Raw genomic sequence first — 26988 nt, forward strand, 5'->3', positions numbered from 1 at the left:
GCGAAACCCCGCTCCCCTGATCCCCCTCTCCTCCGGCCCCTCCTCGTCGCTCTCCCCTCCTGCCGCGGTCGGCGTGGTCCGCTGGGCCCTGCCTGTGCGGCGCTGGCGGCGGCGGGCCGTTCTTTCCCCCCGCGCGTGTAGGGGGCGTGTGGGGGCGTCCTGATGGCAGTGGTGTTGTTCGGCCGGCGGCGGGGTTCCCGCGGGCCTCGGGTGCCCTTGATGCGGCGGCGCGTCCGTTGGTCGCCGGGCGGCATGGGGGTGCTGGTGGCCGGCGGCGCCCGCGCGACCCAAATTTGGGCCCTATCGGGCTCCATCTGGGCTGGGGCAGGCCGGTGGCTCAGCACACGGCGGCGCTGCTCCCTGGTGGTGGTGACAAGGTGGCGGTGGTCCACGGGCGGTGGCGGCATCGTTGGCCGGCGAGCTGCAGCATGGCGGCAGGGGATGTCCAGACCCATTTGGGTTCGGCCGGGCTAGTCAGGGCCTGGCAGGCCCCTGTCTTTGCGTCTGGTCGGCTCCGCGGGGGTGGTGGAGGAGGTCTCCTCCCATCGGCTGTGTTGCGGATGCCCCCGAGCCCATTGTCTCCTCTTCCTTCCTCCAGGTCTCGTGTCAGTGGCCTCAGTGAGACGACAGAGTTGGTTCGGTGATCATGGCGCCATAGGCTGGTGGGCGGCAAGTTGGGCGGTGTACTTCGGATCGTCTGGGGTGGTGGTGGGTGTTTGGGTCAGGAGAAATCCCTGGTGGCTCGTCCGACTCCGACGCGGAGATGCCTGCGGGCGCCGCCGGGCCTTCCTGAAGGGCGTCGGGTATACCCCTCCCCCACTACCCTCCGCGTACCGGGGGAAACCCTAGGACTAGTCCGGGCAGCACCGCATTCCTTCTTGAAGGTGTTGCTCGGTACACAACGCTTCGGACTGCTTGGAGCGCGGTGGAACTTCTCCGGAGGGTGAAGCAGTTGCCAGCCATCTTCACTTCATTGATCTGCCGGTGTCGGCATTTGTTTCTCTTTCTTTCTCTCGTTTTTCTTTTGGGCTTGTTTGTGCCACGACCCCAGCAAGCTGGATATATCGGATGGTTGCTTTATAATATAAAGTGGGGAAACCCTTTATGGTCAATACAAGATGTTTGTGCAGTTTGAATTAAACTGCAAAAACATCTTATATTTAGATACGAAGATAGTATATAATTGGTTGACGCTAACATTGATATTAGAAATATTAACTTTTTTAGGGAAGAAATATTATTAGTTAGTGAAAAGTGCTGACCTTGATTAGTGCTAAACACATTTAGCACTAAACACCGGGACATAGGTCATTTCGATGGATGCGGTTGAACAGATGAGATATATTGGGTCTTAGCAACTCACTTTCTTTATAAGGATTTGACTATTCGAATTCTTCACCCCAGCCAACTTGCGCCTCTGAGAACCCCGTTTGTCTAAGCTACCCTAAACTTAAAGCAAGCAAAGAAAGCCAAAGCTAGTGCCAAACCATCCACCCATCCACACACCCATGCATATGCATGCGGTGTAATATTTTCTGTGTGTGATGTAAACTTACAGACACTAGCCCATTTGTGATGTAAACTTACAACACTAGTGCACGCTCAATGCATTTGTACAGTATGCATGCGACATGAGTTTACTCGCACAGTATGCATGTGACGTACGTTTTTGTACCCATTCCACTGAAAAATGTAATTTTTTGTAGCCATTCCACGGTGAAAACTTAGCTGTGCTCGATTAGGAATCTTACATAGATTGAGCCAAACAGACATAAGACTTATGTCATTTATCATTGATGCCAAGCGTTGCAAAGGAGCCGTGGAAAGGTGATCATCTACTATTAATTCACAAACACCGGTAGAAAAAAGGCCTTTAGTCCCGGTTCGCAAAGGCCTTTAGTCCCGGCTGTGCAACCGGGACTAAATATGCGCGACTAAAGACCCCCCTTTAGTCGCGCCTCTTACGAACCGCGACTAAAGGCTTTAGTCCCGGTTAGCCAAAGGCCCGTCCACGTGGGCGCCAGGGGTCCGTCGGGGCGGAGGACCTTTAGTCCCGGTTCTCGTAGCTAACCGGGACTAAAGGCCTCCTCCGCAGGTTTAGGGTTTTAGCCCCCCTAAACCTGGTTTCTTTTTAATTTGTAGTGTTTTATTTCTTTTATATTTTATTTTGTGTTTTATTTTAATTTTGATGAAGTTTCAGTACACATATTCTACGCTACTATATACATGCATATGAAATTTCAAACAAGAAGAATTCAAGAGGAATATATAATATATATTCAATCTCGGGTGACCATATACAACTTCGAACAAGTTTCTATACACAATTAGGATGGATGACCATATACAACTTCGAACAAGTTTCAATCTCGGGTATGCATATAAATTTCTTCGTCCTCGGTATAGTGTTCTCCTTTAGGATTGATGACTTCCCTCATGAAAAATCCTGCTAATTCATCTTGAATTGGTCGGAAGCGAGCTTCTGGACTAAGCCTCCTCCGCAAGTTATCCGTCGCGTTGCGCACGCTATCCGATGCCTTCCGCTCAGAGGTGTGTCTCCGGATGTTCTCACAAACATAGTATCCACATAGATTGGTCCCCGGTGGCTGCTTATCCACATTAACTAACCTTCTAAAATCTAGCTCATGTTTGAATTCACCGACAATTTCTTCTGAGAACCGTCTCCAAACCGTACAGGGCAAAGAAAATTAAATGAACAAGGGAGTTATTAGTTACTTGATATTAGGAAATGAACGAAAGAGACCAATCGATATAGAGCTCAAATGATTGAAAATAATTACTTTTGTAGCATTTTTCTCATGTCGGCCCAACGCTTTGGATCCGAATCCATAGAGTCCATGATTAGAACTCTGGAGGTGTGAAGTTCAATATTTAGCAGAATCCAGTGGAACCTGCGGACACGTTACATGCACAGTCATGCATAACTCATCGATTAGACATACCATGCATGGAGTAAACAAAAGAGAATGGGCACAAGAGAGAAACACTCACCCAAAATGGTAAGGAAATAGAATATGACTTTTGAGTTGATGCTTTCTAAGAAACTTGTACAAGTCTTTCTCCACGTCTTCGGGGTGATGTTGTAACACATGTCCATTAACGATATGTGGGTCAATGAACCCAACATCATGGATGTTTCTTATTTTGCATTCCCAAATCTTCAATCTGCATAATAGTGTACGCAACAATATAGTTAGGACAATATATATATATATATATATATATATATATATATATATATATATAGTGCAGGCAATGAATAACGAGATGAGGTAGAAATAAATCTCTTACAGAACGTAGCAACTCAGCATAGATTTGTCGAGGTCGCGCAGATTGAACAGCTGGAACAATTCACTCATATGAACTTGTACAAAGTACCGTTTGGTGTGATGCTCCTCTGTAACATCCGCATAAACATATTCTTTGTCGGCCCATGTTATGAATTGCTTGTACCAACGTAGCAGATTTCACATTTGTGGTGGTAGACTCTTTTCCCGCGCAGGCTCGACGAGAGGCCCATTCCGCACATATTGTAATGCTATCTCACATACTGGCGCATCCTCAAGGCCTAAGAAGGCACGAAGAGTCAAACCCATCTCGGACGCTTGTTTCATGGCACTCGCTACAGTCAATCCAAGTGCTGCCGCAGCTGCTATGATCTCGGGGTCCTCTTCCGGACCGGCTTTCACTATGAGCGGGGGGATCGATTGTTTCTTCTGCATCCCGAGCTGGTCAACTTGTTTTCCGCTTTTTTTACTTTCTTCTTTCTCCTCCTTCAATATTTTTGCTTGCCTACGAAGTTCATGTCCATAGTCGTCAGGCATATTCAGCTCGGCTTGGGACGGTGTCGTCAAAAAATCCTTAGCCCACTTCTTTTGCTTCTCAGTGAATACTTGCTTGGGCTCAGGCTCTTTTATCGCCTTCATATCCGCCTTCCATTTCTCATAATCAGCAGACGCGGCCAATTTGGTTTTAGCTTCACTAAGTTCCCAGGGCCTTGGGAGGAGAGGCTTCAGTGATGGCTCCGGTAGCCTTGTGGTCTTAGGTACATAAGGGTCCGGGTTAATAGTCCAGGAGCGGGTTTCCTTGCTGTCCGCCTGCTTCTGCTTCTTCGCCGGAGGTGGATTGGGGGGCGTCGTACCCGCCGGAGGAGGATTGGGGGCGTCGTACCCGCCGGAGGTTGTGGATCGAGGGACGGCGTCGAATGGCGTGAAGGAGGTGTAGGTGAACCACCACGACCACCACCGCCGCCACCACCGCCACCACCACCACCATCGGAGGGGGTGGACTTGCTAGCCTTGGCGCCTCGCAATGGCTACTCGAACATTTTCCGGTAGGAGCCCCCTCAAAGCAATCGGAAGCAATTGCGTCATAATCACGTGGCAGTCGTGAGACTTCAGGTTTTGGAACTTTTTCTCCGCCATGTTTATTATTCCCTTTATATTCGACGAGAAGCCAGACGGGACCTTCATACTGCTCAGGCATTCAAAAAAAATGACCTTCTCTTCTTTGGTAAGAGCGTAGCTGGCACGACCTTGAAACCATTCCGGATGCCGGTCATCTGGGTCTTTCAAAAGTTGCTGGTCCTGCCGTGCTTCCTTTGTATCATTTGTCTTCCCATACACGCCCAAGAAGCTTAGCAGGTTCACGCAAATATTCTTCGTAACATGCATCACGTCGATTGCAGAGCAGACATCTAGGACTTTCCAATATTCTAGCTCCCAAAATATAGATTTCTTCTTCCACATGGGTGCGTGCCCGTCAACTCCCCGCGGAACTGATTGTCCGCCAGGACCCTTTCCAAAGATGACTTTCAAATCCTTGACCATATCAAATATCTCAGCACCAGTACGTTCCGCAGGCTTCGGCCGGTGATCTGCCTTGCCGTTGAAATGCTTGCCTTTCTTTCTTACGTTATGATTTCGGGGAAGAAATCGACGATGACCCAGGTACACGTTCTTCTTACAATTAACCAAACGTACACTTTCAGTCTCATGTAAGCAGTGCGTGCATGCATTGTATCCCTTATTTGTCTGTCCCGAAAGGTTACTGAGAGCAGGCCAATCGTTGATGGTTACAAAAAGCAACGCTCGTAGGTCAAATTCCTCTCCTTTGTGCTCATCCCAGACACGTACACCAGGTCTGGCCCACAACTGTAAAAGTTCATCAACTAATGGCCTTAGGTACACATCGATGTCGTTCCCGGGTTGCTTTGGACCTTGGATGAGCACTGGCATCATAATGAACTTCCGCTTCATGCACAACCAAGGAGGAAGGTTGTAGATGCATAGAGTCACGGGCCAGGTGCTATGGCTGGAGCTCTGCTCGCCAAAAGGATTCATGCCATCAGTACTTAGACCAAATCTTATGTTCCTTGCGTCAGCTGCAAAATCTTTGAACACTCTGTCGATCTTTCTCCATTGCGTTCCATCAGCGGTGTGTCTCAACTCCCCGTCGGACTTACGGTCCTCTTTGTGCCATCGCAACGACTTGGCATGCTTTTTGTTCATGAACAGACGTTTCAACCGTGGTATTATAGGAGCATACCACATCACCTTGGCGGGAACCCTCTTCCTGGGTTTCTCGCCCTCAACATCGTCACCAGGGTCATCGCCTCTGATCTTATAACGCAATGCAGTGCATACAGGGCATTCATTCAAATTCTCGTATTCACCGCGGTAGAGGATGCAGTCGTTAATGCATGCATGTATCTTCAGAACCTCTAAACCTAGAGGGCAGACAACCTTCTTTGCTTCGTACGTACTGGCGGGCAACTCGTTATTCTTCGGAAACATATTCTTCAACATTTTCAGCAAATTTTCAAATGATGAGTCACCTACACCTTCCTGTGCCTTCCATTTTAGCAAATCCAGTGTGCAGCCCAGCTTTTCAGACTATTATCGCATCCTGGATACAACGACTTTTTGTGATCCTCTAACATGCAATCCAAATTCTCCCTATCCTTGTCAGTTTCGCAGCGTCTCCGTGCATCAGCAATGGTCCGACCAAGATCATCAGCGGGCTCATCATGTGCCTCTTCTTCACCTTCACCTAACCCTTCCCCACCTTCAGCATCATCCTCCATGAAAGTATCACCGAAATGATCATGATAGTTGTCATCGATATCATCCCCTTCTTCATCTTCTTCCATTCTAACCCCTCTTTCTCCATGCTTGGTCAAACAATTATAGCTTCGCATGAAACCATGCCGAAGCAGGTGCATGTGAACGTCTCTTGAGGAGGAGTAACCCTTCTGATTCTTACAGACAGCACATGGACAGATAATAAAACCTTGCTGCTTGTTCGCATTTGCCACTACGAGGAAATCTTTCAAACCCGTAGTGAACTCGCCGGAGAGTCGGGGACCGTACATCCATTGCCGATTCATCTGCATTATTATTATATAAAGTATATAATTAACCATCATGCATTTGTTAAACTAACTAGCTAGAAATAATACAAATTAAACAATGAACTACACACATGCATATTTTATCAATGACACATGAAAGGTTCAAGTTGCTAACCGCGATCGCGGAGGAAAAATAAATGAGAAAGCTCAAGTGTGGCTCGGACACTTCATATCATGTTTGTTTCAGGCTCTCGGGCATTTCATCGAACACCTTGTGTGCATAGGAGGAACCAAAAGCAAATCCACCACCCCCTTCTGAATATTGTGAAGTGAGCTGAGTGAAGTGAAGTGAGCTGAGTCCTATATATAGGGATGGGCCTTTAGTCCCGGTTGGCCTGGCCAACCGCGACTAAAGGCCTTCGGGGAACTTTAGTCCCGGTTGGCCAGGCCAACCGGGACTAAAGCCCCTCCCGTCCGCCAGCTGGATGGGCCTTTAGTCCCGGTTGGCCTGGCCAACCGCGACTAAAGGCCTTCGGGGACCTTTAGTCCCGGTTGGCCAGGCCAACCGGGACTAAAGCCCCTCCCGTCCGCCAGCTGTCGACCGAGCGCGCTGGGCCCAGATAGTTGGTCGCGGGTCTCCCCCCGAACCGCGACTAAAGACCCCTTTTGTTGCGGTTCGATTATTTTGGGGACTAATGGGGGCGTATGGAAGCCTCTTTTTCTACTAGTGAAAGTGCATACTCCAATTTTTATTTTTCGACAATTTATACAATGAAAAAATGTCAAACAGCAACCCAACCTCCTCGCGGGCGCCGCGAGCACAGGCGCAGCCAGGGCCTCTGGTGGTCGTCGCGAGCACGGAAGCACGGGCGCGGCCATGGTGCTCCACCACGGATCCAGGCATGGTAGAGGGCTGGGGCGGCGCGGTGAGGTGGAGTTCATCCATGGCGGTCGGCATGGCAGCTGGCTCTCGTTTGTTAGAGAGATCAGGGAGGAAGGAGGAGGAAGGAAAAGAAAGGAGCGGCGAGCGGAACTCCAGCGGCTGGCCACGGCGGCCAGGTCTCGGATGACCAGCAAGGGCGGCGAGCTGTGCCGGCGGCGTGCAGGAAGAAATGTCCATTGCCTGTTTGTTGAAACGCCCAGGAAGAAAATCCCCAGGAGAAAAATAAAAAAATGGAAAAGAGATAAACACTTGAGTCATTTACAGGTAGGATCCTTGGCCAACTCAGCATATTGTCCACACAAGCAAGCCACGTCAGCCTGACAGGTGGACGCAACTCGTCAATTTTGCTGTTTTCGCGTGCTTACCTGACAACCAGTGCTCTTCATTAGTCATTAGGCACAGAGTTGATGGTTTTTTATGCCCTGTCCGAAAAGTGGTACTAAGTTGTTACCCTAGCCCCAAGTGTGGTGGTTTTAGGTAAATAACTCTACAGTATATAGCAACATCGATTTTGCCAAGGCTATGCAGACCCTAAAATGGGAATGTAAGTTATAGCAACACAATTTGGCATCTGCAAAAGAAACCTAGCGATCTCAAGCTCCAGCTGCACTTAGACCAAACTCAATACACATGATGTCACATCAGCGCTGCAGCAGGTCACAAGAGGTTGACCAGGTGATACAGGTTTAACAATGTATGCAATTTTAAAAGGTTAGTGATACGTCCAGTATCACGGTTGGGCAGGGGGGTAAATGGATAATAGATACTCAAAATGCAATAGCTGCAATTATTTATTTGCATATTTTAGAATCTCAAAGAATACTATGACGAGCCTATGACTAGAAATAATAGAAATAAATCTGTTGACTATAATTTTTTTGGATCACTGTGTCATATCTATGATGTGCACTGCAGTACTACAACAATCTATTTAGCTACTGAATATTTACCAAATTCAAAGACTTTCTGTTGTGGTTTCAAAAAAAAGATTGTTTACCATAGTGTCCAGCAACCAAGCCAAAAAGAGAAACAGAAGTGCCTCTTAAGCCAACATAAATCACCACAATACAAAACTGAAACATGAGAATAAAGGAGAACGCTTTATATAGCGCATAAATCTGTAGCATAGCTTTATGGAATAAAATATTACAAGTACCTAAGCTTCGATCGAGTATCTATAAGTTGATGCGTCTCAGATTTGATGTCCATTGGTTATGTTCAGCACGCAGAAGGATTTAATGAATTGTGTCATGGTGACGCAGTGGGGAATGTTATAGACATATTTTTGGCCTCGTAAAACTTCTAACCTGATCAAGATTTCAAAGAAGATGGGGCTGTAACTTCGCTTGAAATGTGGAGGGGCCAACCTACATAGAATAGATAATATGATTTCTTTCATAACTAAAAGTTGAAGAGAAACACCTAGTACAGTAGTAGGTATCACACACACACACACACACTTAAGTATCAGAACAGATACAAATGAAACATATTGCAAATCACTGGTAAAAAAACCTTAGGCGATGCACTCCAATTTCACAGGACTTCTGTCATATAAATCTCATTATAAAAAGAAGACATTTTCCTATTTTGGAGCGGAATAGACGTTGCTGCTGCAACCGTGCATATTTGGCAGAGGAGGGTGGTGATTAGTTCACTGGATGATTGCCAGCCAGTCTTGAAGGTGGGGTGGCGAGCGTCGTTCTCATCACGGTCGTCCTTCTGTTTCCTTGCGCAACAAAGAGGAACAAAGAATAGAGGCGGCACCGCCGCTGGCGCGGCAACGAGAGACTGGCAAGATTATTTACCTTGCCGGATGAAATATACTGATTTCGAAGCTAACAACCCCAGATGAAAACAGTAACACAACTTCAAGTATTAAAAAACATCCCAAGATCCAGGCTGAATAAATCAGGCTTGAGCTCAGCTCGTGCCACACATTAGACTCCCCGCATCCCCGCAAAAAAAAAAGACTACAACAGAAACTCTTAGCACCCCTGACAGCACCAGCCCATCAGCCCAACCAACTACCGAGCCCGACGAGGAGACGGCCCAAGGCCCAGCAGAGAGGATCAAGAAACCCAACCCAAGAGTGAGTGGCAGCCAGTGGGTGAGCGCAACACAGGAGGGATAAAGGGAGAAGCTGGCAACCCTAAGGGGTATCGAAGATCGATCAAGGCACGGCACGGCACGGCGGCGGCTACCTACTACCTTAGAACCCTAGTTCCTTTTCCCCTCATCTCCAATTCGGCACCTTGGTGCTTGTAATCTTCAGATCTTGTGAACCCCCACCATATTCTGAGAGTAATACTAGTGCCGTGCTAACACTTGGTATCAGAGCCCAGCGCCCAATTTTGTTTCCGTCCTGGCGGCGTCCATCATCGAAACGCGACAGCAGCGAGCGGAGAGGATGCAGAAGGACCAGGAGCCCGTCACCAAGGGCGACCTCAAGGAGTTCTTCAAGGAGCTGCGGGCGGAGTAGAAGGAGGACATCAAGTCTTCCGTCGCCGCCGAGTTCGCGTCATGGAGACCTGAGATCGACTCGCAGATCGCCGATCTGCAGGAGGCAGTCGACTTACTCAAGAAGCAGCGCGTGGGCGACAAGGGAAACGACGCAGAGGAGGCGTCGACAACAGATCACACCGATCTGTTGGCGCGGAAGAACAATTCGTCTTCGGACGGATCCCCGGCGCGTCTTCCTCCTCGGGCCGATGGCCTCGGCACTGCATCACCTCCACGGACAGCGGTCGACGGGGTGCTCGTCAGCCCGTCGGCCCCTCCGGCCAACGGTATGGTCAATTCCCGGCTTCAGTTACCTGCTGTCACCAACACTCTGTCACCGGCTGGGGGTTCAGGGAATTTAGCACCATTTTTTGCCTCAAATGCTCCCAGTCCACCTTCCATGCCTTTTCCTGTGTTCGATGGAGAGAACCCACTATTGTGGAAAGATCTCTGCGAACAATACTTCACCATCTATGGGATCCTAGAGTCAGTTTGGGTGCAAATGGCTACACTGAATTTTTCGGATCGGATCAACACCAGTCCTCGTCCTCCTACAACACCAGTCGCAGCGGATCGCCGTGGCCTCGAAGCGGCCCGTGCGGCACCGGTTGAACAACCAAGGCAAGCACCACAAGAAACAAACCCGCTGAACACTCTCCGTGCATACAGAAGAGCCAGGGGAGTATGCTTCAAGTGTGGCGAGCGTTGGGGGCGTGACCACACTTGTCCAACCACAATCCAGATGCATGTGTTGGAGGAATTAATGGATTTCATGGGGATTGAACAAAACACAGACGGAGAGACGAGTGTTGGTCCGGATTCCACTGAAGAAACAGTTTATGCAGTATCTTTGCAAGCATTCAACGGGAATAACTCTTCCAAACTACTGTAGTTCAGCGCATTAATCCAGGATCAAGCTGTGGAAGTGTTGATTGACTCGGGCAGCTCAGCGTCCTTCATCAACTCACATTGTGCCGAGGGCTTGCTGGGATTACAACAATTGCCCAAAGCAGCTCGCGTGAAGGTTGCAAACGGAGCAGAGCTGCGGTGTGAGCAAGAATTAACTGAATGTCAGTGGACAGTACAAGGGCATCAGTTTGCCACCTCTTTTAAAGTGTTGCCTTTGGGAGGTTTTGATGTGATTGTGGGAATGGACTGGCTGGAAGCTTTGAATCCACACATTGACTGGATCAACAAAACGGTGACAATTCCCTCGGCTTCTACCCCGATTCAGTTACAAGGGCACAAATTCTCTGAAAACAAATGCCCTCAAATATCCGCTGAAGAACTGCAGCACATGTGTGTCCAGGGCGAAGTGGATCATCTTGTGTACCTCTGTGCTACTCCTGATTAGCACAAACAAGCACAACAGTTTGCTGATACATCATCAGTGCCAGTTGAAATTCAGCACATTTTGGAAGAGTTTTCTGATGTGTTTGCCACCCCCAGGGCCTTCCACCTCGTAGAGCTTGCGACCACCGGATCCCACTCCTTCCAGGGGCTCAACCAATCAATATTCATCCGTATCGGCACTCACCAGACACCAAAAATGAAATTGAGCGTCAAGTCGAAGAGCTGCTAGCTTCGGGCATCATCCAACACTCCAATAGTCCCTTTGCTTCTCCGGCAATTCTGGTGCGCAAGAAAGACGGCCAATGGCGTTTGTGCATTGACTATCGCAAGTTAAATGCGCTGACCGTCACTCCAAAATTCCCTATTCCAATCATTGATGAATTACTCGATGAACTATCAGGAGCTAGCTGGTTCTCGAAGTTAGATCTCCGTTCCGGTTACCATCAAATCAGATTGGCAGAAGGAGAAGAATTCAAGACTGCTTTTCAAACTCACTCTGGTCACTACGAGTTCAAGGTCTTGCCATTTGGAGTGGCAGGGGCCCAGCAACCTTTCAAGGAGCTATGAATCACACGCTGAAACCGGTATCGCGTATCTGCGTTCTGGTGTTTTTCGACGACATTCTCGTCTTCTCCAAGACCTTTACTGACCATGTCAAGCATCTTCGAGAAGTCTTACAACTCTTGCGCAATGACCAATGGCAGATCAAAGCTTCCAAATGCTTTTTCGCTCAACGAGAACTCTCCTATCTGGGATTTTTCATCAGTGAACAAGGGGTTTCCACAGAACCTGATAAAATCAAGCAAGTGCAACAGTGGCCTCTTCCCATCAATGTCAAACAGCTAAGGCAATTCTTGGGCCTTTCCGGTTACTACCGCAAATTTGTTCGCCATTATGGTATTATAGCAAAGCCGTTGACACATCTTTTGAAGAAAAACATCCCTTTTGTGTGGACGAGTGAGTGCACAACGTCGTTTGAGACCTTGAAAACTGCATTGGTAACAGCTCCTGTCCTTGCCCTGCCAGACTTCTCGAAGCAGTTTGTCCTTGAGACCGATGCTAGTGATCTTGGCGTTGGAGCTATTTTGCAACAAGACGGTCATCCCTTGGCATTTCTGAGTAAGCCTCTCGGTCCTCGCAATAAGGGGCTTTCTACATATGAGAAGGAATTGTTGGCTATTTTATTAGCAGTTGAACATTGGCGGCAGTACCTCCAGACAGCAGAGTTCATCATCAAAACTGACCAACGCAGCTTAGTTCATTTGGAAGATCAACGCTTGCACACGCCTTGGCAGCAGAAAGCTTTCACCAAGCTATTGGGTCTTCGCTACAGATTGTGCTACCGGAAAGGAGTCGACAATGGGGCTGCTGATGCTCTTTCTCGTCGGCCAATCTCAGAAACTGATGAGCTTTATGCTATCTCCCTCTGTCAACCCGAGTGGCTCGAGGAGGTGAAAGCTGGATATGCCCAGGATGCACCTACCCTCAAAATCATTAAGGAGATACATGCTAACCCCCAATCACACCAGCAATTTTCTTTGGAAGATGGCCTCTTGCGTTACCAAGGGCGAATTTGGATTAGGCGCAATAGCCAAATGTAGTAGCGTATGATGATCGCGGGGCATCAGTCGGCGATTGGTGGCCACTCCGGGGCCCCTGCAACATATCAGCGCTTGAAAACAGTTTGCGCATGGCCACGTATGAAGCGGCTCGTCACTGAATTTGTACAGGCCTGCGAGGTATGCCAACAAGCCAAGCCAGAGCGCTGCAAGTACCCCGGACTGTTGGAACCCTTGCCAGTCCCTGCGCGTGCCTGGCAAATGGTGTCCATGGACTTCATCGAGGGATTGCCTCAATCTAGGCGAGCCAATTGTATTTTGGTGGTCGTCGACAAATTCTCCAAATTTTGGAAGGTGCTCTTTCGCCTGACCAACACGACACTGAGAATGAGTACTCCTTACCATCCTGCAACTGATGGGCAAACAAAGCGTACCAATCAGTGCCTGGAGACTTTCCTCCGGTGTTTTGTCCATGCCTGCCCAAAAAAATGGAGTTCTTGGCTGCCCCTCGCTGAATATTGGTTTAACACCAGTTACCACAGCGCTCATGAGAAAACCTCCTTCTTCGTTCTTTATGGTCACGAACCACGACACTGGGGGATTGAGGCAGCTTCGGCTACTCCTGTCACCGATCTGAATGCCTGGCTCTCCGAGAGGGTGGAAATGCAAGCTTTAATCTGTCAGCACTTACTGCGGGCTCAAACAAGAATGAAACATCAAGCTGATAAGAACCGATCTGAACGCAGCTTTGACATTGGTGACTCGGTTTATATCAAGCTTCAGCCGTATGTTCAGAGTTCAGTAGCTCGTCGCGCCTGTCACAAACTGTCTTTCCGCTACTTCGGGCCCTTCTTGGTGCAAGACCGGATTGAGCAGGTAGCATACAGAGTGGGATTGCCTGAGCATTCAAAGATCCACCCCGTGTTCCACGTTTCGCAACTTCGCAAAGCCATCAAGCCAGGTGTGTCTATTTCCTCTGTTTTGCCTGCTGATACTAACCAGTTTGCGATTCCCGTGGAAGTGCTTGACAGTCGCATGAAGACTAAAGCGAACAGAGTGGTGGCTCAAGTGTTGGTGCGCTGGTCCGGCGATTCCATCGAGCCAACTTGGGAAGACAGAGATGAGCTTCATTCGCGTTTCCCGTGCGCAACGGCTTGGGGACAAGCCGCAACTCAAGCAGGGGAGGGTGTTAGCACCCCTGACAGCACCAGCCCATCAGCCCAACCAACTACCGAGCCCGACGAGGAGACGGCCCAAGGCCCAGCAGAGAGGATCAAGAAACCCAACCCAAGAGTGAGTGGCAGCCAGTGGGTGAACGCAACACAGGAGGGATAAAGGGAGAAGCTGGCAACCCTGAGGGGTATCGAAGATCGATCAAGGCACGACACGGCACGACGGCGGCTACCTACTACCTTAGAACCCTAGTTCCTTTTCCCCTCATCTAATCTTCAGATCTTGTGAACCCCCACCATATTCTGAGAGTAATACTAGTGCCGTGCTAACAGAAACATACACCGCACAAAAAATCTGAAATTTATCAGCTTCTTCTCGTGCATTCGAACAGCTAGTAGGCAGCGTACAAAGTGGATTGAAGCGTTTTCCAATGAACACGTGCTGAAGTATTGTAGAAGTTGGACTCTGATAACTCAAAATAAATTTGACTCTGCCTCAGAGCTTCGTTCTATCATGTTAGCAGTTGAGACAGGCCCTTTCGTCTGACATGATCACCTAATGCTCTCGTGGTGAAGGCCATCATGAGCATCGACTTCTCACAACTGCAAGCTCATGCGCAATGCGCATGTATACACACGGTTATAGAAATTCATTTTACTCTACTAAATCCATGGAACAAAGGCTTCCACGATCATACTTCATCGGATCAATTGATCATGTGCAGTATATTAGAACATCAACATGCATTCCACTTCACAAGTAGTAGACACCACAGATTAACAAACATCGAGTAGCAAGAGATGCCACAGAATAACTAACGCCGAAGCATCCTAATTTGCAAAGTGGAGTAACAAGAGACGCCCCACACACAGGGTAACTAACAACAAAGCATAGTAATGCAGAAAATCCGGGTTTGCAAAGTGCAGTAACAAGTGATGCCACAGACATAGAGTAACTAATAACGAAGCTTACTAATGCAGCTAATTCTGATCTGCAAAGTGCAGTAACAAGAGATGCAACAGAGTAACTAACATCAAAGCATAGTAATGTACTCCTAGTTCATTCTTTTTTCCAAACTGAAGTAGCAAGAGACTCCAAGATTAAATAAGACCCAGATATGTTGACAGGTCCTGACAGTGGGCGCCACATCGTCACTCTGATGCAGTCGTGAGGTGTCTGAAGGAGTCGCCAATGGTGGTGTAGCTGCCCGCCCAGTTGATGCCACCTATCTTGCAGTGATCCCAAGCTTGATCCATCCGTATATGACAAACTGGAGCGCACAAAATCCCAAACCAATGCCATTTGCAATCTGCAGTTCACAAACATGATTGATTTACATTCAGATACAGTTGGATCAACTTGCAGAGTCATACCAAACAAGATTGATTTACATTCAGACACAGTTGGATCAGTCATAGCGAATTGTTCTGCTTTGGAAGAGCTAAAGATGAACAAGAAGCTTATAAACAATTGTTCGGCTGCGAATTGGGGTCTTTACCATTCACGTATTTGGGTATACCAATTCACCATCGCAAGTTGTCTAACAAAAAATGGAAGTGCATTGAGGATCGATTTGAAAAGAAACTAAGCTGCTGGAAGGGCAAGCTTATGTCATACGGAGGCCGATTAATTCTCATTAATTCGGTTCTTACGAGTGTGCCTATGTTTCTCTTGTCCTTTTTTGAGGTCCCAGTTGGAGTCCGGAAAAGGCTAGACTACTATCGGTCGCGCTTCTTCTGGCAGAGTGATGAATTAAAGCGAAAATATAGTCTTGCTAAATGGGATATCATTTGTAGACCGAAAGACCAAGGGGGTCTCGGCATTGAAAACCTAGAGGTGAAGAAAAGATGTTTACTCAGCAAGTGGCTTTATAAACTATCTGTAGAGACGGATGCCACATGGGACCAAATCCTGCGGAACAAGTACCTTTATTCCACAGTATACCAGGTGACGGTGAGGCCGACTGGCCTTTTTGGAAAGGACTGATGAAAGTGAAATCAACCTTTTTCAACAGGACAAAAGTTATAGTTGGAAATGGTACCACCACGAGGTTTTGGGAGGACACACGGCTAGGGGAGACGCCCCTGGCACTCCAATATCCTTCTCTCTATAATATTGTGCAACGAAGAGAAGATTACGTTGCAACAGTATTACAGTCAAATCCTCTAAATATCCAATTCAGGAGGACTCTAGCGGGAAATCGTTGGGAAGCATGGATCCACCTTGTGGGAAGATTGATGGAGGTCCACCTTTCTCAACAACCCGGTCAGTTGAGCTGGAAACTAACGAAGAATGGTGAGTTTTCGGTTAAATCCATGTATTTGGATGTTATCAACTCTAGCGTCATTCCGCGTTAGAAACATGTGTGGAAAGTCAAAGTGCCTTTAAAAATCAAAGTGTTTATGTGGTTTGTCCATAAACAAGTCATTCTAACTAAGGACAATTTTGCAAAACACATTTGGACAGGTTCTACACGATGTAGCTTCTGTGATTCGGAAGAATCCATCAAACACCTCTTTCTCGAATGTCCCTTGGCAAAAAATTTGTGGCGGACAGTGCACATATCTTTTAATATTACTCCTCCGAATACCATCAACACGTTATTCAGGACGTGGTTAGATGGGTTAGACTCCATAACTGCGACACATATCTGTGTAGGAGTATGTGCTTTATTATGGACAGTATGGAACTGCAGAAATGATTTGGTTTTTAACAGAACAACAAAAATTCATTTCTTGCAGGTTATCTTCCGGGCCACTACACTCATCCGTATGTGGTCGCTACTCACTCCGACGGAGGCCAGGGAGCGTTTGGTTACTGGATCTATCCGATGGGAGATGGTAGCTCGGGATATCTTCAGCCGGTTTGGATGGCGGTCATGTAATAGGATAGGTGTTTAGTTTCCTATCTTATATTCTTGCCGGCCGGTTGTGGCTATCCTGTCATGCTGCTTTTGATCTTTGTGAGCTTCTTTACTTTTGAGACCTAAAGACTTTTGTTGAACATGTTGCTTTTTTAATAATTTGGCCGCATGCATCATTCTGATGCAGAGGCCGGGGCCTGACCCCTTTCCGAAAAAAATTATCAACCTGTATTGTGAAAAGCATCAGGAAAAAAAAACTTTAGGCGATGCACTCCAATTTCACAAGACTCCTGTTATATAAATCTCATTTTAAAAAGACGAGGGTGTTCATTAGCTCACTGGATGATTGCCAGCGACAACCACCACATCGTCAGTGCTTTGGAGCAGCCGTAAAGGTGGGGTGGCGAGCGTCGCTCCCATCACGACCATCCTTGTGTTTCCTTGCGCTACAAAGAGGAACAGAGAATAGAGGCGGCACCGCCGCTGGCGCGGCAATGAGAGACTAGCAAGATTTATCTTGCCGGCTGAAATCTACTGATTTCGAAGCTAAGAGCATCTCCAGCCATTGTGCCCCCAGGGACGATTTTTGCGCCGGATCAAGATGGCACTAATTTAGCACTTGGGGGGGGGGGTGGGGTTCGCATTAGTTGAGCCCCCAGCCACGCCTCATCGCTCGCCCGCTTCCTCCTCCACTTCTTGGTCGTCTTCTCCGCCGCCACGACCAGCGCCTCGCGCTCCTCCTCCTCCTCCTGGCGACCGCTCTCTCCTCCCTCCTTGTAGCGCTGCGGCCAGGCGGAGCGGTTGCATCTGTGGGAGCTCCGCTGGGCGAGCCGAAGGCAGCGGCGGGGCGCGGTGGCTACGACACGGGGCAACTGCACGGGAGCAGGCGAGCGCGCACGGCCGTGAGCGGAGGCGCGGGCGGACGAGCAGGGGTGTGGCCCTAGCACACCAGGCCGCAGCAGGGAAGGCGGCCAGCGCGGCGGGAGCGGGGCCAGCGGTGGACTCAGCCAGCGAGGTGGGGCTCGGCCAGGCGCGGCCAAGGTGGGCAGTGGCACGCGTGGCCATCTACGGCAACGGAGCGAGGGAGGGAAGAGGGGAAAAGAGGAGAGGCTCACAGGGGAGGCTGTGGGTGCGTCGACGAGGCCGGCGCCTGCTGCTTCCTGTGCAGCGCCAACGGGCTCGAGCTTGGTTGCGCGGTGGCCGGCGAGGGGAGGGTGAGAGGAGGCCGCGGAGGCGCACCCCTGGCGTGCGGCGGCGAGGAGGAGGCCACGACGGAGGCTGGCCGTGCGAGCTCTCCGCTCCGGCCGCCCGAGCTGTGTGCGGTAGGTGGTGGAAGGAAAAGGAGAGGAGAGAGGAGAAAGAACAGAGAGAAAGGAGAGGAGAGGGGAGAGAGAGGGGCTAGCAAGTGAGGCAGCGGCTGCAAAAAGCAAATGTCGGCGTCCCCAGCTGCCCCCAGCGGGCTGGATGTGGGGTGGGCGTGCCGACGCTAATTTTCGCAAAATCCAGCGCAAAACGACGTCTTGGGGGCCTGGCTGGGACGTTTTTACCCGCCGGTGCTAGAAAAAGGTGCTTGGGGGCGTCTTGAGGGCCCTAGTGGAGATGCTCTAACAACCCAGATGAAAACAGTAACACAACTTCAAGTATTAAAAAATATCCTGAGATCCAGGCTGAATAAATCAGGCTTGAGCTCATCTTGTGCCACATTAGACTACAACAGAAACATACACCTCACAAAACATCCAAAATTTATCAGCTTCTTCTTGTGCATTCGAATAGCTAGTAGGCACCGTACAAAGTGGATTAAAGCGTTTTCCAATGAACACGTGTTGAAGTATTGTAGAAATTGGACTCTGATAATTCAAAATAAATTTAACTCTGCCTCAGAGCTTCGTTCTATCAGGTTAGCAGTTGAGACAGGCCCTTTCGACTGACATGACCACCTAATGCTCTCGCAATACACATTTATACACACGGTTAAAGAAATTCATTTTACTTTACTCAATCCATGAAACAAAGGCTACCACAATCATATTGTTAGGAAAATATGCAACTTAGTATTATCAGGAGGCAAAAGCCATCATATATACATGTACATGGGATGCCAAAGGCCAGAATGCAAAAGGCTAAATGCCACAATAAATATAACTCTAACACCCCCCCCCCTCAAACTCATGGTGGATCCACAACACTGAGTTTGGAGAGGTAAAATCCATGTTGAGACCGGCCTTTTAGCACCCGGGTGTCCAGACTCCCGCTTATCACCACCGTTCGTGCGTAGCAGGAGACCTAGCGATCTGTGCCACGGTCTGCAATGCTGCTTGGTATTGCAGGCCTACTTGAATAGTAACAGCCAGAGCTAGGCTTCTCGTAGGGCACTGTACATTACTAGGGAGATTCTACAACACCTGTCACTTCCTGATGAACCCGTTGACTACATATCACACTCTATCTTTTTCCCTTCTCTCTGTCATCACCCCTCTCTGCTCCTTTTTTCTCTGACACACACCACTTTTCTCCCTTCTCTCTTTCATAGCACCTCTCTCTCATACAAAAGCATCCTCTCTCTCCTCCCCTCTCACTCTCATGGCTCTCTCACACGTGAAAGGCACGAAAATCCCAGGACAAGAAATGTCAGTGATCTCTCTCCTTTCCTTTGTTCCCATCAAGAACAGTGACCGTAGTGTCATACCTATCGGGGCTAGGCTAGTCATAGATAGGAATCTACTGCGCAGTCAAACTTCTCCGCTATGAGGCAAATGGTCTGACAAAGCTGGCAGGGTGCTGCAAATAAAGTTGGCAGGGTGTTGCAAATGATCTGAACCTAGACAACTCCAGCTCAAATATCAGAGTGACTGAACGGGCTGATAAGGGGGTGTCGGGAGTCCCGGGTGCCACCACACCTTTTCGAATCCATGTTGCGCTCTAGTCTAGGCCTTTGTGAAGAAGTCCGCCAGCTATAACTCGGAAGGCACATACTGAAGAGCAATAACATGGTCCTGTACACCAGCGCGCACAAAGAAAGCATCAACACCAATATGCTTGGTAAGCTCATGCTTCACGGGGTCCCACGCAATACTGATAGCACCTGTACTATCTGATAAGAGTGTAGTAGGTGTAGTAACAGTAACATCAAGATCCTCAAGTAACCAACGTAGCCAAGTCACCTCTGCCGTGAGAGGAGCCATAGCTCGCAACTCAGCCTCCGCACTCGAACGAGAAACTACAGTCTGTTTCTTCGTCTTCCAGGCAATGAGAGAACCACCAAGAAAAACACAGTAAGCAGAAAGTGAACGGAAATTCGAAGGATCACTAGCCCAAGTATCGTCTGAATAGGCCTAGAGCTGTAGCGAGCTGGAACAAGGAAAGAAGAGACGTTGAGAGATCGTGCGACGAAGATATCGTAGAACACGAAGAAGGTGACTATAGTGAACCGAAGTGGGAGAAGAAACAAACTGACTCAGGATATGGACATGATAGGAGATATCCGGATGAGTGACAACGAGATAGACAAGACTCCCAACAAGATGACGATAACGGGTCAGATCAGACAAGGGCTCACCATCAGAAGCACGAAAGTGAACATTAAGCTCCATAGGAGTCTCAACAGTGTGCTCATCACTAAGAGCCGCACGAGCAAGAAGATCCTAGATATACTTTTCTTGGGAAATAAAAAAGCCATCAGAGTTGGAGGAAATCTCAATCCCAAGAAAGTAACGAAGAGGACCAAGATCAGACATAGAAACTGCTCACTGAGACCGGCCTTGACAAAGGCAATGTACTCAAGATCATCGCTAGTGATGATCATGTCATCAACATATAGAAGAAGAAGAGTGCGGCCATGAGCAGAAAGGTGGACAAACAGCGTTGGATCATGAGCACTGGGTGAAAAACCAGCTGCAGTGACCACCAAGGCAAAACGCTCAAACCAAGCGCGAGGGGCTTGCTTAAGGCCATAGAGAGAGCGACGAAGACGACAAACCATGCCATCAGGAACTGAATACCCAGGTGGTGGCTGCATATAAACTTCCTCGCGCAACTCACCGTTAAGAAAGGCATTCTTAACATCAAGCTGAGACACGGACCAGTGGCGAACAGAGGCCACGGCGAGAAGTGTGTGAATAGTGGTCATATGGGCCACAGGAGCAAAAGTCTCATCGTAATCACGACCATGCTCCTGCTGAAAGCCACGAGCTACAAGACGAGCTTTATAACGCTGAAGAGAACCATCAGAGCGAGTCTTAATCTTATGGACCCACTTACAAGTGATAGGACGGACATGGGGAGGAAGAGAAACTAGATCCCACGTGCCGGTGCGCACAAGAGCAGCAATCTCCTCTGCCATGGCAAACTGCCATTCAGGATGAACAATAGCGTCTCGATAAGAAATTGGCTCAACAATGGTCGAAAGACCATAGCGAGAAGGAGAATATCAATCAGGGGGCGGACAAGGCCAAGAACGAAGACCATAAGTCGACTGAGAGGAGGAAGAAGACACGCCAGAAGTAGAGGGCACATCAGTAGACTCATCCATAATACGTCGACGACGGGTATAATGAAAAGGAAAGGAGGGAAGAGGTGGAATCACTGGAGGTGGAGACGGGGAATGTATCGGTGATGAAGGTGGAGAAGAGGAAGGTATCGGTGATGAAGGTGGAGAAGAGGAAGGTATCGGTGATGAAGGTGGAGAGTCATGTGATGAGGGAGGATAAGAAACCATAGGAGAGGATGGCGTCGGATCTGCAATAGCGGGATGAGGAGTAGGAATACTGGGCACAGAGGGAGGTGTATCCGGAAACGTAAGAAAAGAGATGTCCTCCGTGGAAAAGGCCGAGGAGGATGGACGCGGGTAGAAGGGACGAGACTCATCAAAGGTGACATCCCGAGAAATACGCATCCGGCGACCGACAGGATCCCGACACCGATAACCCTTATGCTCATCACTGTATCCGAGAAAGACACACTCAACAGACTGAGCGGTCAACTTGGTGCGTTCACGAGGGGCAAGCAAAACATAGCAAACACAACCAAACAAACGAAGCGCCGAATAATCAGGAGAACGACCAGAAAGATGCTCAAGAGGAATACCACCCTGTAGAGCAGCAGATGGCTAAATGTTGATGAGATAGGTGGAAGTGGTAACAGCCTCAGCCCAGAAGTGAGGCGGAAGAGAGGCGGCGATCATCATCGCATGCGCCGTCTCAAGAAAGTAACGATGCTTGCGCTCGGCCACACCATTTTGAGCATGAGCACCAAGAGAAGAGAACTGAGCAAGAGTACCCTGCTCAGCAAGGAACCCTCGTAGCGCATGAGAGATATACTAACCAGCTGAATCTGCGCAAAAAACACGAATAGGAGTGGAAAATTGGGTATGAACCATGGCAGCAAATTTTTTGTATATGGATAAGACCTCACTACAACAAGACATGAAATAGTGTTGGTGAACGCAGTAATTTAAAAAAAATCCTACGCACACGCAAGATCCATCTAGGTGATGCATAGCAACGAGCGGGGAGAGTGTGTCCACGTACCCTCGTAGACCGAAAGCGGAAGCGTTTAGTAACGCGGTTGATGTAGTCGAACGTCTTCGCGATCCAACCGATCCAAGTACCGAACGCACGGCACCTCCGCGATCTACACACGTTCAGCTCGGTGACGTCCCTCGTACTCTTGATCCAGATGAGGCCAAGGGAGATTTCCGTCAGCATGACGGCGTGGTGACGGTGTTGATGAAGTTACCGGCGCAGGGCTTCGCCTAAGAACTACAACGATATGACCGAGGTGGAAATCTGTGGAGGGGGGCACCGCACACGGCTAAGACAACTGTCGACTTGTGTGTTCTAGGGTGCCCCCCTGCCCCCATATATAAAGGAGCAAGGGGGAGGCCGGCTGGCCCTCATGGGGCGCGCCCCAAGTAGGATTCCTACTAGGAATCCTATTCCTAGTAGGTTTCCAACAAGGGAAGAGAGGGGGAAGGAAGGAGAGGGAGAAAGAAAGGGGGGCGCCGCCCCCTTTCCCTTGTCCTATTCGGACTCCAAGGGGGGGCTGCGGCCTGCCCTGGCTGCCCTCCTCTCTCTCCACTAAGGCCCATGGTGGCCCATGAATTCCCCCGGGGGGTTCCGGTAACCCCTCCGGCACTCCAGTTTTACCCGAAACCACCCGGAACACTTCCGGTGTCCGAATATAGTCATCCAATATATCAATCTTTATGTCTCGACCATTTTGAGACTCCTCGTCATGTCCGTGATCACATCCGGGATTCCGAACTACCTTCGGTACATCAAAACACATAAACTCATAATACCGATCGTCATCGAACATTAAGCGTGCGGACCCTACGGGTTCGAGAACTATGTAGACATGACCGAGACTCACTTTCGGTCAATAACCAATAGCAAAACCTGGATGCTCTTATTGGTTCCTACATATTCTATGAAGATCTTTATCGGTCAAACCACATAACAACATACGTTGTTCCCTTTGTCATCGGTATCTTACTTGCCCGAGATTCGATCGTCGGTATCTCAATACCTAGTTCAACCTCGTTAACAGCAAGTCTCTTTACTCGTTCCATAATGCATCATCCTGCAACTAACTCATTAGTCACATTGCTTGCAAGGCTTATAGTGATGTGCATTACCGAGAGGGCCCAGAGATACCTCTCCGACAATCGGAGTGACAAATCCTAATCTCGATCTGTGCCAACTCAACAAACACCATCGGAGACACCTGTAGAGCATCTTTATAATCACCCAGTTACGTTGTGACGTTTGATAGCACACTAAGTGTTCCTTCGGTATTCGGGAGTTGCATAATCTCATAGTCATAGGAACATGTATAAGTTATGAAGAAAGCATTAGCAATAAACTAAACGATCATAGTGCTAAGCTAACGGATGGGTCAAGTCAATCACATCATTCTGTAATGATGCGATCCCGTTCATCAAATGAAAACTCTTGTCCATGGCTAGGAAACTTAACCATCTTTGATTAACGAGCTAGTCAAGTAGAGCCATACTAGTGACACTCTGTTTGTCTATATATTCACACATGTAATAAGTTTCCGATTAATGCAATTCTAGCATGAATAATAAACATTTATCATGATATAAGGAAATATAAATAACAACTTTATTATTGCCTCTAGGGCATATTTCCTTCAGTCTCCCACTTGCACTAGAGTCAATAATCTAGATTACATTGTAATGATTCTAACACCCATGGAGTCTTGGTGCTGATCATGTTTTGCTCGTGAGAGAGGCTTAGTCAACGGGTCTGCAACATTCAGATCCATATGTATCTTGCAAATTTCTATGTCTCCCTCCTTGACTTGGTCGTGGATGGAATTGAAACATCTCTTGATGTGCTTGGTTCTCTTGTGAAATCTGGATTCTTTTTCCAAGGCAATTGCAGTAGTATTGTCACAAAAGATTTTTATTGGACCCGATGCACTAGGTATAACACCTAGATCGGGTATGAACTCCTTCATCCAGACTCCTTCATTTGCTGCTTCCAAAGCAGCTATGTACTCCGCTTCACAAGTAGATCCCGCCATGACGCTCTGCTTGGAACTGCACCAAGTGATAGCTCCACCATTCAATAAAAATATGTATCTTTTGACGAGCTCTTTGTCACCTCCATAAAAGAGAAACATATCCTTAGTCCTTTTCAGGTATTTCAGGATGTTCTTGACCGCTGTCCAGTGATCCACTCCTGGATTACTTTGGTACCTCCCTGCTAAACTAATAGCAAGGCACACATCAGGTCTGGTACACAACATTGCATACATGATAGAACCTATGGCTGAAGCATAGGGAATGACTTTCATTTTCTCTCTATCTTATGCAGTGGTCGGGCATTGAGTCTGACTCAACTTCACACCTTGTAACACAGGCAAGAACCCTTTCTTTGCTTGATCCATTTTGAACTTCTTCAAAACTTTATCCAGGTATGTGCTTTGTGAAAGTCCAATTAAGCGTCTTGATCTATCTCTATAGATCTTGATGCCCAATATATAAGCAGCTTCACCGAGGTCTTTCATTGAAAAATTCTTATTCAAGTATCCTTTTATGCTATTCAGAAATTCAGTATCATTTCCGATCAACAATATGTCACCCACATATAATATCAGAAATGCTACAGAGCTCCCACTCACTTTCTTGTAAATACAAGATTCTCCAAAAGTCTGTATAAAACCATATGCTTTGATCACACTATCAAAGCGTATAATCCAACTCCGAGATGCTTGTACCTGTCCATAAATGGATCGCTGGAGCTTACACACTTTGTTAGCACCTTTTGGATCGACAAAACCTTCTGGTTGCATCATATACAACTCTTATTTAAGATATCCATTAAGGAATGCAGTTTTGATATCCATTTGCCAAATTTCATAATCATAAAATGCGGTAATTGCTAACATGATTCGGACGGACTTAAGCATCGCTACGGGTGAGAAAGTCTCATCGTAGTCAACTCCTTGAACTTGTCGAAAACCTTTCGCAACAAGTCGAGCTTTGTAGACAGGAATATTACCGTCAGCGACAGTCTTCTTCTTGAAGATCCATTTATTCTCTATGGCTTGCCGATCATCGGGCAAGTCGACCAAAGTCCACACTTTGTTCTCATACATGGATCCCATCTCAGATTTCATGGCCTCAAGCCATTTTGCGAAATCTCGGCTCATCATCGCTTCCTCATAGTTCGTAGGTCGTCATGGTCAAGTAACATGACCTCCAGAACAGGAATACCGTACCACTCTGGTGCGGATCTTACTCTAGTTGACCTACAAGGTTCGGTAGTAACTTGATCAGAAGTTTCATGATCATCATCATTAGCTTCCTCACTTACTGGTGTAGGAATCACTGAAACTGATTTCTGTGATGAACTACTTTCCAATAAGGGAGTAGGTATAATTACCTCGTCAAGTTCTACTTTCCTCCCACTCACTTCTTTCGAGAGAAACTCCTTCTCTAGAAAGGATCCATTCTTAGCAATGAATATCTTGCCTTCGGATCTGTGATAGATAATGTACCCAACAGTCTCCTTTGGGTATCCTATGAAGACACATTTCTCCGATTTGGGTTTGAGCTTATCAGGTTGAAGCTTTTTCACATAAGCATCGCAGCCCCAAACTTTAAGAAACGACAACTTGGCTTTCTTGCCAAACCATAGTTCATATGGTGTCGTCTCAACGGATTTAGATGGTGCCCTATTTAACGTGAATGCAGCCGTCTCTAAAGCATAACCCCAAAACGATAGCAGTAAATCAGTAAGAGACATCATAGATCGCACCTTATCTAATAAAGTACGATTACGATGTTCGGACACACCATTACGCTGTAGTGTTCCGGGTGGCATGAGTGGCGAAACTATTCCGCATTGTTTCAAATGAAGACCAAACTCGTAACTCAAATATTCTCCTCCACGATCAGATCATAGAAACTATATTTTTCTTGTGATGATGATTTTCCACTTCACTCTGAAATTCTTTGAACTTTTCAAATGTTTCAGACTTATGTTTCATTAAGTAGATATACCCATATCTGCTCAAATCATCTATGAAGGTCAGAAAATAACAGTACCCGCCGTGAGCATCAACACCCATCGGACCGCATACATCAGTATGTATTATTTCCAACAAGTCTGTTGCTCGCTCCATTGTTCCGGAGAACGGAGTCTTAGTCATCTTGCCCATGAGGCATGGTTCGCAAGCATCAAGTGATTCATAATCAAGTGATTCCAAAAGCGCATCAGCATGGAGTTTCTTCATGCGCTTTACACCAATATAACCTAAACGGTAGTGCCACAAATAAGTTGCACTATCATTATTAAACATATATCTTTTGGCATCAATACTATGAACATGTGTATCACTGCTATCAAGATTTAGACCACTCATCAAGGGTGCATGACCATAATAGATATTATTCATATAAATAGAACAACCATTATTCTCTGATTTAAATGAATAACCGTCTTGCATCAAACAAGATCCAGATATAATGTTCATGCTTAACGCTGGCACCAAATAACAATTATTCAGGTCTAAAACTAATCCCGAAGGTAGATGTAGAGGTAGCGTGCCGACGGCGATCACATCAACTTTGGAACCATTTCCCACGCGCATCGTCACCTTGTCCTTCGCCAATCTCCGCTTAATCCGTTGCCCCTGTTTCGAGTTGCAAATATTAGCAACAGAACCAGTATCAAATACCCAGGCGCTA

The 26988-nt window shown here is 47.7% G+C and overlaps 1 protein-coding gene across 1 annotated transcript in view; it reads left to right on the forward strand.

Moving 5' to 3' along the window:
- Positions 1-252: 252 nt before the first annotated feature.
- The window catches only part of LOC141043038 (uncharacterized), a 52455-nt gene continuing 25719 nt past the window's right edge, over positions 253-26988 (forward strand). The window contains exon 1 of the mRNA XM_073511956.1: positions 253-408. Within this exon, the coding sequence (XP_073368057.1) occupies positions 253-408 (156 nt within the window). The remainder of the gene's footprint in view (positions 409-26988) is intronic.

This window comes from Aegilops tauschii, chromosome 3 (genome assembly GCF_002575655.3).
Source record: "Aegilops tauschii subsp. strangulata cultivar AL8/78 chromosome 3, Aet v6.0, whole genome shotgun sequence".
Lineage (NCBI taxonomy): Eukaryota > Viridiplantae > Streptophyta > Magnoliopsida > Poales > Poaceae > Aegilops > Aegilops tauschii.